The sequence below is a fragment of the Trichechus manatus genome, unplaced genomic scaffold (assembly GCF_000243295.1).
Source record: "Trichechus manatus latirostris isolate Lorelei unplaced genomic scaffold, TriManLat1.0 scaffold00122, whole genome shotgun sequence".
Lineage (NCBI taxonomy): Eukaryota > Metazoa > Chordata > Mammalia > Sirenia > Trichechidae > Trichechus > Trichechus manatus.
This window is the reverse complement of record NW_004444058.1, coordinates 4,142,274-4,159,276: the sequence shown is the minus strand read 5'-3', so window position 1 is coordinate 4,159,276 and position 17,003 is coordinate 4,142,274. Positions and strand designations below refer to the sequence as shown.

General features: G+C 50.6%; 1 protein-coding gene across 1 annotated transcript in view; it reads left to right on the top strand.

Moving 5' to 3' along the window:
• The window catches only part of PBX4 (PBX homeobox 4), a 52,833-nt gene that overhangs the window by 32,533 nt on the left and 3,297 nt on the right, over positions 1 to 17,003 (top strand). Inside the window, 8 exon segments of the mRNA XM_023738790.1 lie at positions 4,018 to 4,061; positions 4,064 to 4,273; positions 4,555 to 4,742; positions 5,025 to 5,163; positions 7,430 to 7,470; positions 7,472 to 7,584; positions 7,897 to 8,018; positions 10,192 to 10,461. Coding sequence (XP_023594558.1) covers positions 4,018 to 4,061; positions 4,064 to 4,273; positions 4,555 to 4,742; positions 5,025 to 5,163; positions 7,430 to 7,470; positions 7,472 to 7,584; positions 7,897 to 8,018; positions 10,192 to 10,461 — 1,127 coding nt within the window.

Below are 17,003 nucleotides of genomic sequence, written 5' to 3'. Positions count from 1 at the left end.
TACCACCACCGACTGCTCTGACAGGGATCACAATAGAGGGTCCCAGACAGAGCTGGAGAAAAATGTAGAACAAAATTCAAACTCAAAAAAAAAAAAAAAAAAAAACCAGACTTACTGGTCTGACAGAGACTATAGAAAAACCCCGAGAGTATAGTGCCGGGACACCCTTTTAACTCAGTGTTAAAGTCACTCCTGATGTTCACCCTTCAGCCAAAGATTAGACAGGCCTATAAAACAAAATAACGCACGTAGTTCAACCATGTATGCGAGACTAAATGGGCACATCAGCCCAAAAGCAAGGACGAGAAGGCAGGGAGGGACGGGAAGATTGGACGAGTGGAAATGAGGAAGGTGAGGTTGAGAAGGGAAGAGTGTTGACACATTGCTGGGTTGGCAACAAATGTCACAAAACAATATGTGTATCAATTGTGTAATGAGAATCTAATTTGCTCTATAAACTCTCACCTAAAGCACAATTAAAAAAAAAAATAGATACGTGGCAAAATAAATACATAAATAAATTTCTGCAGGATCAGTTCCAGAAGTGGAACTTGGTGATGAAAGGATATGCACTTTTTCAATGTTAATAGGCTTCCCAACCTCACCCCCCAAAACATATCAGCACATACCTGTGAGGAGTCAGTGAGAAAAGGCACAGGTACTTTGTAAAGGTAAAAATATCTCCATCACCTCATGTGGTATCTGGCTTGCGATGGGCTCTCGAATGTTTGCTGTTGAATAAAGGAAGAAGAGAATGCCATGCACACACACACAAACACGCACATGCGTGGATGCACACGGACACGCACAGATGCACGCGCACACGTGAATACACGCACACATGAACACGCATGGGCACACATGGACATGCACACTTTCTTTAAGCCACTCATCCAGACCTTAGCCACTCCTTTCTTTAATTCCATTCAACCCATAATGGAAGGTAGGAGATGGCTTCTCCAGCGGGTGTCAGAGTGTGTTGCGAGGCCGGCCCGTGGGAAGGGATGGGTTCCTGTGCATGCTCGGGTCCCACTCCTGACCCCACTGGGATCCGCAGCACTCAGGAAGTAGCTACTAAATAAATAGAGACAGTGAGTAGAGCATTGTCCTGCTCACCACAGGGCTGCAGGGGCCTGGAGGGTGAAGGTCACTAAGGTGAGCCTGGAAGGAGGAGTGGAAGGGCCCTATGTGCCACATCACAGATCTGGGCCTTCTCTGTGGGTGCCAGACATCATCGAAGTCCTTTGAAGGAAAGAACGAGAACAGCACAGTGAGCCCAGCACTGAGGGCAGTCATGTGAGTGTGTGACAGGTTGGAGGGAGAGACAGGGTTTCCTCTCGCTGCTTCACAGTTAATGAGGGAGGGGATGAGTGGAAGGGAGGCTGCAGAGGCAGGATCAATGGATCTGGAACCAGGGACTAGGAAGAAAAAGAGATCCATGCTGTGCTAGCAGAAGTTAGGAGGGCGGAGAGGGGATCTTTAACAAGGAGCAAGTGCAGGGTAATCTCGGAGTTTATGTCACTGACCAGTCAGCGGCACCGTGAACATCGCTGTGGCGGGCTGGGCCATCGGATCTTCAGTGTGGCCGGTGGTTGGAAGCGGAAGTTTCTAGCTGGTTCTTCCTTTAGATGAAGTAAGTTTGTCAAAGAAGGGGGTCTCCAAACTGGCGCCCAGTGGCTCCCTGATAAAGGGACTTCCAGAAAGAGGGACTGAGGACAGCATAAAACAACGAGTGTTCCTGGTGTCAGATGTTGGGGAAGTGCAGCCCGCCAGGCATCAGGGACGGGCGCCTCTGAAACCCTGCGGTCAAGGGCCAGAGTAGCCAGCAGCATAGATTTTCATAGGGTTGTAGCTGGAAGATAAGTGCTTTTGCGGAGAATTAGGGCTGATGCTGAGTGATATTTGAGAAGACAGCCTGAGGGTGTGTTCTGATGTATTCAGCCTCACAGGGGTATGCCCAGATGTCCCCATTCCACATACAGGTTATAGAAAATACAGGAAAACACACAATAAGGAAAAATCACCTAGAAAAGGGCTTGGTTCATATTTTGGTGTGTTACTTTCCAATCTGTTTTCTGGGCTACTATCTGTCTGATTTGTGCCCCTCTGTGCTTCTCTACACCCCTCCCCGCCACACACCCACGTCATATATGCCCTGAGAAAATTAGACTGAGCTGAGAAACAGTTTTGTGATCTGCTTTATTCACCTAGCATTGTATCTTGAACTTTCTGTGGTCGGCAGAATAATGGCCCCCACAGATCTCCATGTCCTAATCCCTGGAACCTGTGAATAAGGTACCTCACATGCAAAGGGGGATTGAGGTTGCTAATCAGCTCACCTTAAAATCAGGAGATTGTCCTGGATGAGCTGGTTGAGACCAGGGTAGTCATGGGGTCCTTAAGAGTGGAAGAGGGAGGCAGAAGAGATCCGGGTGATGTGATATGAGGACTCCACCTACTGTTGCTGGCTCCGACTATAGCAGGCCATGAACCAAGGAACACAGGCAGCCTCTGGAAGCTGGAAAAGGCAAAGAAATGGATTCTCCCCTGGAGCATCCAGAAAGGGATGCAGCCCTGCAGACCCTTGATTTTAGCCCAGTGAGACCCGCATCTCAGGAACTATCAGAAAATAAATTTGCGTTGTTTTAAGCCACTAAGTTTGTGGTGATTTGTTATGGTAGAAATAGGGCACTAAAACATCCATAACGTCATTAAAAGTCCCTGAAGCTGTGATTGTTGGTGGCTTTATAACATTATTTATGGATGTGCTGTGATCGCATGTGTTAGCTGTTTTGGCTGTTGCTAGCATGGGTCGCTGTAATTGCTGTGTGTGCTCACTGTATCCTGGGCTCCTGTGCGTGAGTCTGGGCCCCTCTGCGACCTTCTAGCCCACTCTGCTTGAGACATGAACCGAGTGTGCGTCTCACTTTTCTCAGTCAGTATTGCTTTTTCAAACTTTGAGTAACGCAAAATCTCGGCGAGGTCAGGGTGCTGTTCTACATCAGGTAAGTACAGCTTTGAGAGCACACCCTGGATATGCTAGGGTGTTTCTTTAGTCCAAACTGCTGGTTATGCGGTTTGTCGCAGGTTTACTAGTTGCTAAAGTGGATATTTCTAAGGAAATTCCTACAAAGATGTCTCCTGAGTTCCTTCCCTTTTGGCTAGTGAGTTTTTGACAGAAAAGGTTAATCTATATGTAGGGAACAAGAAAGGGACAAGTGACTATTGACTGTAAATATATATATATATGTGATATGATTAAACTGAAATTTTATTTGGGCACTTCAGTCAGTTAGTAGTGAGTGGTTGATAAGAGAGACTGTTTCCAAGAACACTTCACACTGTTTCCCTGAAAGTCAGAACTACATCTCCATAATCACCTTCTTCCCTCGCCCCCAGACTCCATCTCCTCAGGACCGCACCCCCCCACCCCAGTCGTCCACCAGTCCCTCATCTGGCTCCTTTCGCTGTGGGCCGCGCCCATTTTCACTATCGCTAGAGAACCAAACCAAACACGGACACCCACGAAACCACCCTCCCTGGGCCAGACCCTTGCTGCCTCCTGCCCTGGGCTGCCCAGCTCCCACACATTCTTGGGAGCTTCCTAGTCAGCTCTCCACCCCACTGACCCCTGCAGCTGCTTCTGTAGAGGCTAACAACACTCTCCTAATGGCTAGACCCACGCTATTCACCCCTCTCTGAATTTTTCTGGCCCTTCTGTGACTTACCTGATAACTCTCAATCTTCTTTGCCCATCCCTTAGATGTTGCTTTTCCACCCTCCCTGGTGGAGTTCTCCCCACGTGCCTGTCCAGAGTTGTGGCCTTGCCTTTCTGTCCCACTGGACTGTGGCACCTGGGCCAGTGTGGGGGTGGGTTACTCAGTGTCTGTTACCAAATTTGGTAATGAATGAAGTAATACTCATCCCTGAAAGTGCTCATAGTGCCAGAACATGTTTTGTTGTGTTCTGTTTTCTGTCCAGAAAACGAATACTGATTTGTTCCTCTCTCTTATCTAGCGTTAAGCATTCGTGGCATTCAGGAAGAGGACCCCCCACCCCCCACCCGGACGCTCAGCTCATGAGGTTAGATAACATGCTGCTGGCTCAGGTCGTCTCCAGGCCGGAGAGGAGAGGAAGAGGAGGACCAGCCGTGGCCGGCACAGCGACACCAGGTGGCTGTCCAAATGACAATAGCATTGAGCACTCTGACTACAGGGCCAAGCTGTCCCAGATCTGACAGATATACCACTCTGAGCTAGAGAAATATGAACAGGTGATCTTTCTGCATGGAAGTGTTTCTATCATGTGAATGCGCATTTGTCAAAGCAAACTGTGGAACGACTAACCGCCTTTCTTTTGTGGCAAAGAGCAGGGAGTACACGCAATGAGTCTAACCACAAAGGTGGCAGATCTTAGGTAAAGCTCCTTTCATTTACTTCCCAGCTTGTATGTGGGCCACTAAGGGGTGGGCAGGTGGCTGGTCTGGCGTGGATCTGCTGCCCTTCGCCACCCTGCTGGTTTGTCACAGGCCAACTATCTGTGTCCCCGCCCAAGGCCTGCCGTGAGTTCACCACGCACGTCACCAACCTCCTCCGAGAGCAAAGCAGGATGCAGCCTGTCTCTCCCAAGGAGATCAAGCACGTGGTCGGCGTCATCCACGGCAAGTTCAGCGCCATTCAGATGCAGCTGAAGCATAGCACCTGCGAGGCTGTGATGACCCTGCACTCGCGGTTCCTCGATGCCAGCTCAGGCTCCACACCCCTGCCTGAACGCTGTGAGGGCTGGCCCTCCGGAAGATGAATGGAATCAGATAGCCCTGGGGACCTGTGAGCCCGTCCAGGGACTCTGGCTGTAGCCATGGCTGTAGACCTTCTACATCCTCTTTTGTGTTGTAATCCACCATGTCTCTGGAAGGTGTTCTGAAGTGTGGTTGCTGCCAGGGCAGGGGTGGGGGGTGGAGGGGGGTGGGAGGGCACTGTTAAAGAGTCCCAGCATATGAACACTGGCTGGGGCATCTGTCTTTGCAGGCATAAGTGGAGGAGTTTTAGCAAGCAGGCCACAGAGGTGGTGAATGAGTATTTTTATTCCCATTTGAGCAACCCTTATCCCAGCAAAGAAGCCAAAGAAGAGTTGGCCAGGAAGGGTGGCATCACGGTCTCCCAGGTGATGGTCCTCCCCTGCCACGCCTCCCTGCTGCCAGCTGTACTTCAAAGGGGAGGACAGTTAGGTCCAATGAGGACACCCAGGGATTAATTAAATGTGTGGACAGATGGGGCAGGAGCCGAGTGTCCAGGCTCAGAGTCAGCCAGGCTGGGCGCAGATCCTGGCACTGCGCTGTAAGCTGTGGGCTCCAGTAGGTGCTCTCCCCCCAATCTGTGAGACGGATGGAGGGAAGTGCATAGACCAGGAGGCCTCAAGTAAGCGTTCCTTCAGGTGATGCATATGCGATGTGAGGACCCCCTGAGCAAGTGCGTGTGTGTGGAGCAGGAAGACCCCCTGAGGAGATGCAAGTGGAGTGTGAGTGCCCCCTGAGAAGATGCATGGGGAGCATGAGGACCCCCTGAGGGTGCATGTGTGGAGTATTGTACTCCACAAGTCAAGCTCTGTCCATGAATGGTCCCATTGCCATCAAGTCGGTTCCAACTCACAGTGACCTTATAGGACAGAGTAAAACTCCATAGGGTTTCCAAGGCTATAAGCTTTACAGACGCAGACTGCCACATCTTTCTCCCACAGAGGGGCTGATGGGTTCCAACTAGTGACCTGTCAGCAGCCAAGCACTTAACCATTGCTCCACCAGGGCTCCTTTGAGACATTCTAGGGAGTTGGATGTTGTGCATGTTGTGAGGTTTACCTAAGGAGAAGGTAAAGGGGGAAGGGAGATCACAATTGGGGGATGGGGTGTCAAGGGTGAGGCCCACCAAAGTTTTCAGGTTGGGGCTACAGGCAGACATCTGGGCAACTGCAGCTGGTTTTGCCAGAATAACCAGGGCCAATAGCCATCGACTGTCTGGGGCCGGTGGTTCCTGGTCTCCATCCAGCCAGGTGCACAGAAGGTCTGAGTTGGGTCAGTACTGGGGTACTCTGTCCACAGAGGTGGGCCGTGGCCAGGGACCAGCTTTCCAATCACTTGGACTTCTACCCCCAACTCGCCAGGTAGAAAGTTTGTCCCTCTAAAATTCCAATTGAATTGAAAATGAAAATGTGTTTTGCAGCCATTCTTCTGAATTTAGCTTTGTTCATTTTCACAAACTTAATTCCACAAAGAAGTTCTGGCACATTCTTTAGAGGTAAATGGAAACCAAGCGCTTATCCCTGGCTAGGTAAGGGCAGGTCACCTCATGCTCAGGAGCAGGCAGGGAAGAGACACTAGTTTATGAACAGGGAGCACACATACAGGTGATTTTTCTTTTTATGGTTAGAATATTTCTAAAATTTTAAAGAGAAAAAGTCATCTGTAACTCTACCACCGTAACTCAACTGTGTTACCTCTGTTCATGAAACTTCAGTGTGTGTTTCATTGGGATAGTGAGGTGTTTGCAGTTGTACATGGATAGCCCTGTGTGGGCTACCATGGACATCTCACTGCTTGTAGGAAGGCACTAGGCCAGGGGGTCCCTCCTGGGCTACTCTGCCCCAGGGAACACTGGCCATATCTGGAGACATCTGTGGTTGTCACAACTGAGGTGGTGCTACTAGCATCGAGTGGGTAGAGGCCAGGGATGCTGCTCAACACCCAATAGTGCATAGGACGGCCCCACCACAGAGAAAGATCTGGCAATGTCGTTGGTGCCAAGGGTGAGGACCCTGCCCTGGAGGGACCGGAGCACAGGTTTGGAGCCCACCTGAGGTCAGACCCCATTTTGGCCCTGGGCCAGCTCTTCACCCCTGAGGCTCTCTTTTCTTGTAGAATGTGAATGTTCACAGCTCTTTTTGGGTAGCCTGAAGGTTAGGTGAAGTCATCTGTGAGGTGTTTACCTCAGTGCTGGCACATTCCAACTACCCACCAGCATGCGTCCTTGTTATCACGTGGTAGGCATTGGACTCAGTCGCGTTCTTTTCTTCGACTGGGTTCCCAGAAGGGGGTTTCTGGGAGTGGGTCCATAATTTAATTGGCTGTCTGCCGCCTGCAGGGAGTGGATGGCCATTTATCAGCACCTATCACAGACATCCATGTTTCCTTCCCGCTCCTTTCCCATTCCAGGTTCCAGCAGCACCTGGTCTCCGAGGCAGTACTGTTTGTCCATGTCCTGTAGAACACGCCAGCCCCAGGGTGTCCTCAGTGACCCAATGCGGACATGTCCCGGGCCCAGCCAGGATCAAGAGTTGTTGGGAATAACGGGTGTTTTGAGGGGAGCCCACGGTGTGTTCACCTCTGTTACTTCCTCATTGAGTCCACTCTTCCAGTGACTGCTGTGTGTGCCTGTAGGTCTCCAACTGGTTTGGCAACAAAAGAATCCGGTATAAAAAGCATGGGGAACTCGCAAGAAGAGGCTAGCGTTTACATGTCTAAAACGTCGGTGGATGCCACCAAAGTTGGCATTCTAGGGCACAAAGCCAGCTGCCCCTTGATGCCCAACTCTGGTGAGTGAGGACTCCTTACCCTACTAGCACAGCTCCCTGACTGTGTTCCCCTCACAAGCCTCTGTCCATCATAGTGCAAAGACTCATCCAAATCAGGAGATGTGCTGTGTGGGCCCTTTGGGGACAGGAACGTCAATGCTGAGAAGAAGGACCTGCGGGGCAGTGGGAGGTGACATGTGACCCGGCCCTGCCACCTCCCTGACTAACCAGACTGTCTGTGTCAGAACTATTACTGACTCTTCCCAGCAAAGGTGTAGGACAGGTTCCACCTGGGAGGTTGTGATACCTGTCCTGACACCTTCACTGTTACAGGTTCCTCCGGCTCCTTCTCACTGACCAGTCCCGGGAATACCTTTGTGAGCCTCCTAGCACTGGCCTCCATCGGTGACCCCAAGGCAGGACCCGGGTCCCAGTCACAGCTGAGTCAGTCACAGGTGAGCCTCAGTCCCAGGAGAGTGGAGATCTCGGTCCTCAGCCACCTTGCCTCCCCTGTAAGTATTCAGCAGCCAGCAATGCTACAGGCCCTGGGCAGGATCTGAGGTGTGATAACTGCCTTGTAGTGAAGCTCTGGGGGTATCTGGAGGGTTGAGTGAAGAGACCCCACCTCTGCAAGACCTGTCCCCTCCTACCCCCTCTTGCCAGGACAGGGCCCCCTGCCAGAGATGTCTGCTGTCTGTGATTGCTGAGCAAAGGAGGCCGTTGTGGGGGGGGGAGGGGGCGGGGAAGAGGAGCCACATTTCGGCACCGACTGCCTGGGCAAGGGGTCTGCCTGCCGTTTCTGAGCCCCAAGGCCTTACTCAGCCCAGCCCTGTCCCCGGCCACTTTTGAGGGCTGGGAGGGCCACGTATGCCAGCACAGCTGTCCCACTGCTCCAACAAGAAGCCTTGGGAGCCCAGCATGGCCAGAACTAAGACTGGTGTGGTGGTGGGTGTGCCCTTCTGGGACATTCTCAAGGGTGTTGGGCAGTGGACTGGGCAGGCCAGGGCCAGGCAGGGCTTTGCAGCCGATGTGCAGCCCATGTCCTCCCACGGTCCCTGGGGCTCCTGAGTCTCCTGCGGAGCCCACAGGGTCCTGGCCCTCACTGCAGGGAAGGCTGGGAGTGGGGTTCAGATGTCAACTGAGGGGCCAGGTGGGACCCCATGTGGAATTTCCTGAAGATGATGCACAATCACAGGTGTGACGTGCCCACCTCAGATCTGAGTGGGCAGCAAGGCCTGGCCATGCCCCTGGGGGCCTCAGAACTGCTGATCGACACTGCCAGACTGACTCCCACCAATCCTGCTCCACCACCACCAGCCTGGCCCAGGACGGGTCTTCCGACTTCTGTCTGTCCAGCTGCCATAGCAACCCCGCAACCCATAATGAGTGGTAGGGGCAGAGTGGTGTAAATATGCCTGCGAAAAGCTTCAGCAGTATCACCCCAGCCAGCTCAATGAGGCCCCGTCAGCACCGGAGCCTTCCCCAGTGGGCCCAGGGCTTCCCAGATGGTGAGGCCAGGGTCCAACCACCCCTGCAGTGAGCCGTCAGTGCCAGGACTCCAGTGCCTGCTCATCCACCTGCGTCCTACTCTGACTTGGTCCTCCTTGCTCATAGCTGTGTCCCACCCCACCCCTGCCCAGAACCACAGCTTAGTTCTGGGGTTCCTAAGAATGTCTTTATCTCCAGCCACTCCTTCCCAATCCAATGAGTGGGTGCGTACACAGAGCCACCCTCTCCCCTCACCCACTTGTCGCCTCTTCTGGGACATGGCTTGTGATCCTGCCATCCTGGCTTCAAGCGTCTGTCCAGAGGGCACAGTACAACTCCCGCTGGGGGCAGGCGGCACTCTGCCTCCACATCACTTGAGCAGACGCATCAGAGGGGCTGGGCTGGGTCTGCTGGCCTGATTGGTGTCCAGTCTCCTCCTGATGCTGGCTGCAGTTGAGGTCGAGGTGTGGGTGCCAGGTGGGTGCTAGAGACCCATGGAACCCCAGCAGAGGGAGCCTGAAGTCGAGCCCCATGTGGGGAGGGGGGTGGCATCTGCCCCTGTCAGTGCCATGTGGGAGGTGAACGATCCATGCACAGGTATGTGCTGCGGACCAAGGATTCGCCAAGAGCAAACATCGAGAACCTGGGGCCTAATGCTGCCCCCTTTCCCCAGCCTCGGGGATGATGGGGATGATCATTGTGGAGAGTGGGTGTGTGAGGGCCCAGCCTGGACATGACCGGACAAACTACCTAGGTTGGACAGTGTGAGTCTCACTGTCCCTGCACTGCAGACCAGACGTGGGGGCACCACCACTCCACCTGGAACCTCTCTCCAAGAGACCCTCCTTGGCCCCACTGGCTGCAGGCCTAACTTCTGGCCCCTCCCAGCTGCCACAGCAGTGCCACATAGGTTCCCTGCAAAGTCCCCACAGGGGTAGCTGTTGGAGGCTCAGCTTTGCTGCCAGGGAAGCATGTCCATGTCACAAGGGGTCAAGTGGCAGGCTGGGGCGTGAGCCCAGGACTATGATGCCTTTGTCTCTTCCCTCCTGGAGGTCCTGCCTGAATGTTGGGATGAGGGCAGGGCAGGTCTGCAGTCACCACAGCTGCACCACCGCTGACGCTGCTGTTGTTTCTTTCCAGCCCAGGGGCAGCTGGCAAGGCCCCCCCACTGTCCATCACGTCACCTGCTGGAGATCCAGGGAGTGTCCACTCAGACGCATCCAATTAAGTTTTGGGGACAGAGCAGAAAAGCATCCTGGCACCGTCCCCACTCCAGGTGCAGCTGATTACCTCAGAACCCAGACCAGCAAGGAGTGGCCGCCCGCTCCATCCCGGCCCACAGCTCCTGCCTTGTCCTGCCCTCATCCTCGTCTGTCCTTTTTCATCCCAGCCCATGTGAAGCGGGCTAAAGTACTGCTCTTTTCCCAATTCGGTTCATTTTTTTAAATATCAACTTTGTGATAAGACTATGAATTGTTCCCTCTAGGACTTGTCACAGTTTTCTCATTAAAGTTTTTGACTAACTTTGATTTTGATGCGTTTTTACTACCAGAGCTGCTCAGGGATGGCTGGCATATGAGCCCAGCACAGCAGCTGGGATGCACCGGTTCATTCCCAGGAGCACCATTACCCATTTCAGGATTTTACTGTGACTGGTCTTGCACTTTTTTTTTTTTTTTTTTTTACATTAATACAAGTCCTACCATCTCCAGTTGAAGTTTTATCAAGAGTCAATAAACTCCCAAGCCCTTTCTGCACCCTTGAGCAGTCACTTGTCGCCCATGTGGCCCCACAGGCTGGCTGGAGGGTCCCCGTCTCAGCGTCCCTGCTGGTTCCTCCCTTACTTGAACTTTAAAAAATAAGACATTTCTTCTTTCTTCTCCACTCCCACATGAAAGGTACCAGATTAGTGCATGTGGATTGGGACGCCTGGCCCAGAGTGGCCCTAATGTGTCCTGTCACCTCACATGCCCCAGGGAAGGTCCTGTGCCCCTCCAGCTCTGCCTCCCAGGTCCCCTCAACCAGGCGGCCTCTACTTCTCCTCACACCCGCCTCTGACACTGCAGCTCTGTGGGGCCACCACTGCTGTGATACGCCATACCTGCCCCTGACTAGTACCCTCTGTGCCCGAAGCTTACCCTGAGGGCGAGGGGATGGGGGTCGCGCACAGGCAGGTTGTCTGGGCACCAGGAGATAAGGTACAGGATGGCCCTAGGGCGAAGAGGACCCCACATGCGCATCATGCTCACCCTCGCCCTCTAGTGGCTGCACGGGTCTCTTGCCAGCTTTGGGCAGAGGGCTCAGCGCTGGGAGGCTGCAGGGAGAGTCAGAGATCCCTGCCCCTGGCCTAAATCTGGGAGCAACAGCTCCTCTGCCTGGAGACTTGGGGCTGGGGACCCGGAACCTAAGGGCAGGTATGGCCATGGGTCCAAGGGCTCAGGGCAGGAAATGGAGTCAGTGTGTTGACCATCATTGCTGTTGCACTCCTGCCCTAGGCCCAGGCACGCACACACACGCGCGCGCGCACACACACACACACACACACACTCATGATTTTTTTGTTTTTTTAATTCTTTTGATAGTGTCTTTCACAGAGCAAAACTTTAAAATTTTGATAGAGTCCAAGCTATCATTGGATTGTGATTTTGGTGTCAAATCTAAAAAATCTTTGCCGAACCCAAGATCACACATATTTTCTCCTAAAAGTTTTAGAGTTTTAGTTTAGGTCTGTGATCCATTTTAAGTTAATTTTCATATAAGATGTGAGGTATGTTGTCAAGTTACATTTTTTACACCGTTTGTTGAAAAACTACACTTTCTTCAAAAAACGCCTTTATACCTTTGTCAGAAATCAATTGGCCATGTTTGTATGCATCTATTTCTGGGTTCTCTATTCTTTTCCATTGATTTATGTGTCTTTCCTTTCACCAGTACCACATTTTCTTGATTGCTGTAGCTTTATAATGAATCTTGAAATGGGTGAGTATTGTCTTTGCCTTTCCATATATGTTTTAGAGTCACCTTGTTGATAGATATTGCAAAAAAAAAAAAGCCTGTGGGATTTCGATTGGGATTGTGTTGGATCTATAGCTTTAACATCTTGACGATTTTGAGTCTTCCAATCCATGATCATGGTATATCTCTCCATTTATTTTTCCATTTTTAAATATTTTTTTCACCAATGTTTTATAATTTTCATAATATATATCCTGCATCTGTTGTGTTATATTTATACCCAAGTATTTCATTTTTGGTGCTATTTTATATCATTAGTGTTGATATTTGTTTGACAGATATAGCAAGCTTTCTCTAGCTTTTGCAATGTGTTTAAGTTTGGGTTTTGAGGAGAGAGCCAGCAGCCCATGCTAGTTGCTATCTTTATTTTATACTCTTGTTCAGTCTTTGTATTATTTTTCAAGATGGCCTTTTAAAATTATTGGAAAATCTATAAACTCTGGGATAATTACATATGCTGCATTCAATATCTCTGGTGCCCCACTTGCTAACCATTATTTTCTTACATACTCTGCAGTCTCAAATTACCCATTCAACAAGATAACTTTTTTTAGACTTACAGAGTAAAATACTTGGGAATTTGCTAGGGCATAGTTGCCTTCTTTTCAAAAGAGGTAATCCCATTAATTCTAAGTATTGACATTGAATCAGAAAAAGCAGCCTATTTGGTTAAATTCGAATTTTAAAGGAAACATAACAAAACTTAAAGAAATGTGAAGAGGGGTTTGGTCAAGAAGCTCTACAAAAGAGGAAATATTTATCTCTGACAATGAAATTTAAGCATAATTTTAATACTCTGAGCTAAAGAAAACTTAAATTGGATTGATTTTTTTTATCGTGCTTTAGGTGAAAGTTGACAGCTCAAGTTACTTTCTCACACAAAAATTTATACACATATTCTTGTATGACATTAATTGCAATCCCCACAGTGTGACAGCACACTCCCCCTTTCCACCCGGTATTTCTTGTGTCCATTCAACCAGTTCCTGTCCCTTCCTGCCTTCTATCCTGCCTCTGGCCAGGAGCCACCAGCCCCATGATACCTGCCTGCATGTTCCTGGCCTGTCCAGGACTCACATTTGACTTTACTTTGATTGAATGTATGAGGCATTTGCATGGCTTTTCATATGTTTGCTTTCAGCAGCATGACCTTTACATATGAGTTGCATTCCTTTCATACTTTGCATATTTGCATGTTGTTTGTATACCCAAGAACATTATAGGCTCCTCCCACCTTGAGCCCTGCCCCTTTGTGCCCCAGCACACCCACCAGCACCCCATCTAGGTCCCTGTGCCCTGGCTTCATCCATCACAGGCTTCAGGGTCCTCAGTCTGCGGCCGGCTCTGCAGAGCAGAGGGGGTTAAGGGGATGCACCCCCTCTTTCCAAGGGAGCCTGAGACTTGGGTTGGGGTGTCCTTTGGGGGTCTCCGCAATTGTAAAACACAGAAGTGCCCTGAAGCCAAGGGCCTGAGCAGTGAAGTCATAGCTGGCTGGAAGGAATCCTCTGCCCAGGCCCCACCCCACCCCAGGTCATCTGGCAGTGGAGGTGGCTCAGCCCTGGCCTGGTCTCCCTGGCCTGGGACTACAAACTAGCCAAAGCCAGTCTGGTGGTTGGCAGTGCATGGGCCACCTCCAAGGATGGATGAAGATTGTAACCCAGATCCCAGGAAAGAATGTCCTGATCGGGTGAAACCTGAGCAGATGTTGGGGTACGTTCCTTCCGGGCCCAGTGGCACCTGGGGTCAAGAATTCACAAAGGCACAGGTGGCCGCTATCAGGGCGGCCTCCAAGCTGCCAGGAGCAGACCTGACTCAGGGCCTTGGATTGAGGCTTCAAGGGGTCCAGGCCAGATGAGTCCTCTGAGGGTCTGGGAGAAGTATAGGCTCTGGTGCTGCATCCCAGGTGCTGTCCTGGGATGTGCACGACCATTGGTGAGGCCACTGCCTCAGTCAGGTTTCTGCACCGGGGTGTCAAGGCTTCTCACTGATCCATACATCTCAAATATCACTCATTCCTCAAAGAGAAATCGTGTCTCATGTTTGGTACGCTGTTAGCAGAGCTCTGGAGCTGACTGGAGATAAAAGGGGACCGGGTTCGGTTGGATTTTCAACCAGTGGCTAAATAGCTGGAGTGTGTGGCCAGACTGGGTAACCGACCGCCCTGTGTGGACCACACAAATCATCCAGATGAAGAATTCGGAAAGCAAGGGATAATGCTTCCAATCTCAAAACGCCCCTCCAAATCCGTGGGGGCCCGGGTTCAGAGAGGGAGGCCTGATTTAAAGAGAGTTACAGGCACAGAAGCCGCCCTGAGGGGCTCCCCGGTCAGAGACTGCCTTGGTTCACAAGAACCATCTGTGGATGCCAAACGAGGGAGTTGGTGCTGTTCTCACTCACCTCTCTCAATCACAGGATTGGAGAAACGGAGGCATGGGGCTGGAACCTGGGAATGTGTGTGCTGCGGGCCGTCTCCCCACATCCTGGGTTCCCACCTACATGGGGGTCTCCATAGCACCTTAGCACCTCCTCCAGCCCCCTATGGGCACGCTTGCCTAATCCAGCTGCCTGGTCACGGCCTCCTCGTGCCAGGGACAGTGAGGGAGGGGCCGGCCAGTCCCCTGCCAGGAGCTGGGTTTGAGTCCTGCCTCTGCCTCCCTCATGCTGCTGTCTGAGTCTCGGTTTCCCCCTATGCGAAGCGGGGTAACAGTAGCTCCCACCCTGTAGAGCTTGGTGGGAATCACTTGAGCACATCCAGGCAGAGGTGCTGGGGCGAGGGTCTGGGGTTATGTTGTCCCCATTCTGCTGATGGGGACACGGAGGCTGGGAGGCGGGAGGCCACTCGACTGAATGAGGTCTTCCGGGCTTAAGCTGTGGAGCTTTCCTGTGACCCGCTGTGGGGGCTGGAGGGTGGCGCCCCGAAGGGAGACCACGCTCATCTCCCCATTGTTCCCAACTGGGTCAACAGGGGGCAACCTTAGCACGTGAATCAGATTTGAGTCTGTTAGCGATCTGCCCCGGGCTTCTCTTCCCTCACAGAATCCAATCCCTTTCCTCCAATTCCTCCTTCTTTTCTCCTCCCTCCTCCTCACCCTCCTCCCTTGCCCCAGGGGGGGCCCTAAAAGACCTCTATCACCTCTTTGATGTCACCTCTCTCCAGATGATAGAATTTTGCAAGACCAATGACTTATTCATTGCAAACACCTTTTTTCAACAACATAAACAGCGACTGTACACATGGAGGCGTCCTGGAGACTCAGTGGTTAAGAGCTTGTTTGCTAACCAAAAGGTCAGCAGTTCTAATCCACCAGCCATTCCCTGGAATCCTATGGCGCAGTTCTACTCTGTCCTATAGGGTCACTATGAGTGGGAATCGACTTGACAGCAACAGGTTTATACACATGGACCTCACTGGATGGAAAACACAGGAACCAAATCAACTACATCTGTGGAAAGAGATGATAGAGAAGCTCAATATCATCAGTCAGAACAAGACCAGGAGCCAACTGCAGAACAGACCATCAATTGCTCATATACAAGTTCAAGTTGAAACTGAAGAAAATTAAAACAAGTCCGCAAGAGCCAAAATATGACCTTGAGTATATCCCACCTGAATTTAGAGACCATTTCAAGAACAGATTCGACACATTGAACACTAATGACCGAAGACCCGATGAGTTGTAGGATGACATCAAGGGCATCATGCATGAAGAAAGCAAAAGGTCATTAAAAAGACAAGAAAAAAAGAAAAGACCAAAATGGATGTCAGAAGAGACTGTGAAACTTGCTGTAGAAAGTAGAGTAGCTAAAGTAAATGGAAGAAATGATGAAGTAAAAAAGCTGAACAGAATATTTCAAATGGTGGCTCAAGAAGACAAAATAAAGTTTTATAATGAAATGTGCAAAGACTTGGAGTTAGAAAATCAAAAGGGAAGCACACACTCGGCATTTCTCAAGCTGAAGAACTGAAGAGAAAATTCAAGCCTCGAGTTGCAATTTTGAAGGACTCTATTGGCAAAATATTGAACGACACAGGAAGCATCAAAAGAAGATGGGAGGAATACAGAGAGTCACTGTACCAAAAAGAATTGGTCAATGTCCAACTACTTCAGAAGGTAGCATATGATCAAGAACTGATGGTATTGAAGGAAGAAGTCCAAGCTGCACTGGGAATGGCGAAAAACAAGGCTCCAGGAATGGACAGAATACCAATGAAGATGTTTCAACAAACGGATGCAGCACTGGAGGTGCTCACTCATCTATGCCAAGAAATTTGGAAGACAGCTACCTGGCCAACTGACTGGAAGAGATCCATATTTGTGCCCATTTCAAAGAAAGGTGATCCAACTGAATGCAGAAATTATTGCACAATATTATTACTATCACACGGAAGTAAAATTTTGCTGAAGATCATTCAAAAGCAGTTGCAGCAGTACGTAGACAGGGAACCACCAGAAATTCAAGCCGGGTTCAGAAGAGGACGTGGAACAAGGGATATCATTGCTGATGTCAGATGGATCATGGCTGGAAGCAGAGAATACCAGAGAAAGGTTTACCAGTGTTTTATTGACTATGCAAAGGCATTTGCCTGTGTGGATCACAACAAATTATGGATAACATTGCAAAGAATGAGAATTCCAGAACACTTAATTGTGCTCATGCGGAACCTGTACATAGACCAAAAGGGAGTCATTCAAACAGAACAAGGGGACTCTGCGTGGTTTGAAATCAGGAAAGGTGTGTGTCAGGGTTTCATCCTCTCACCATACTTATTCAATCTGTGTGCTGAGCAAATAACCTGAGAAGCTGGACTCTATGAAGAAGAACGGGGCGTCAGGATTGGAGGAGGGCTCATTAACAACCTGCAATATGCAGATGACACAACTTTGCTTGTTGAAAGTGAAGAGGCCTTGAAGCACTTACTGATGAAGATCAAAGAC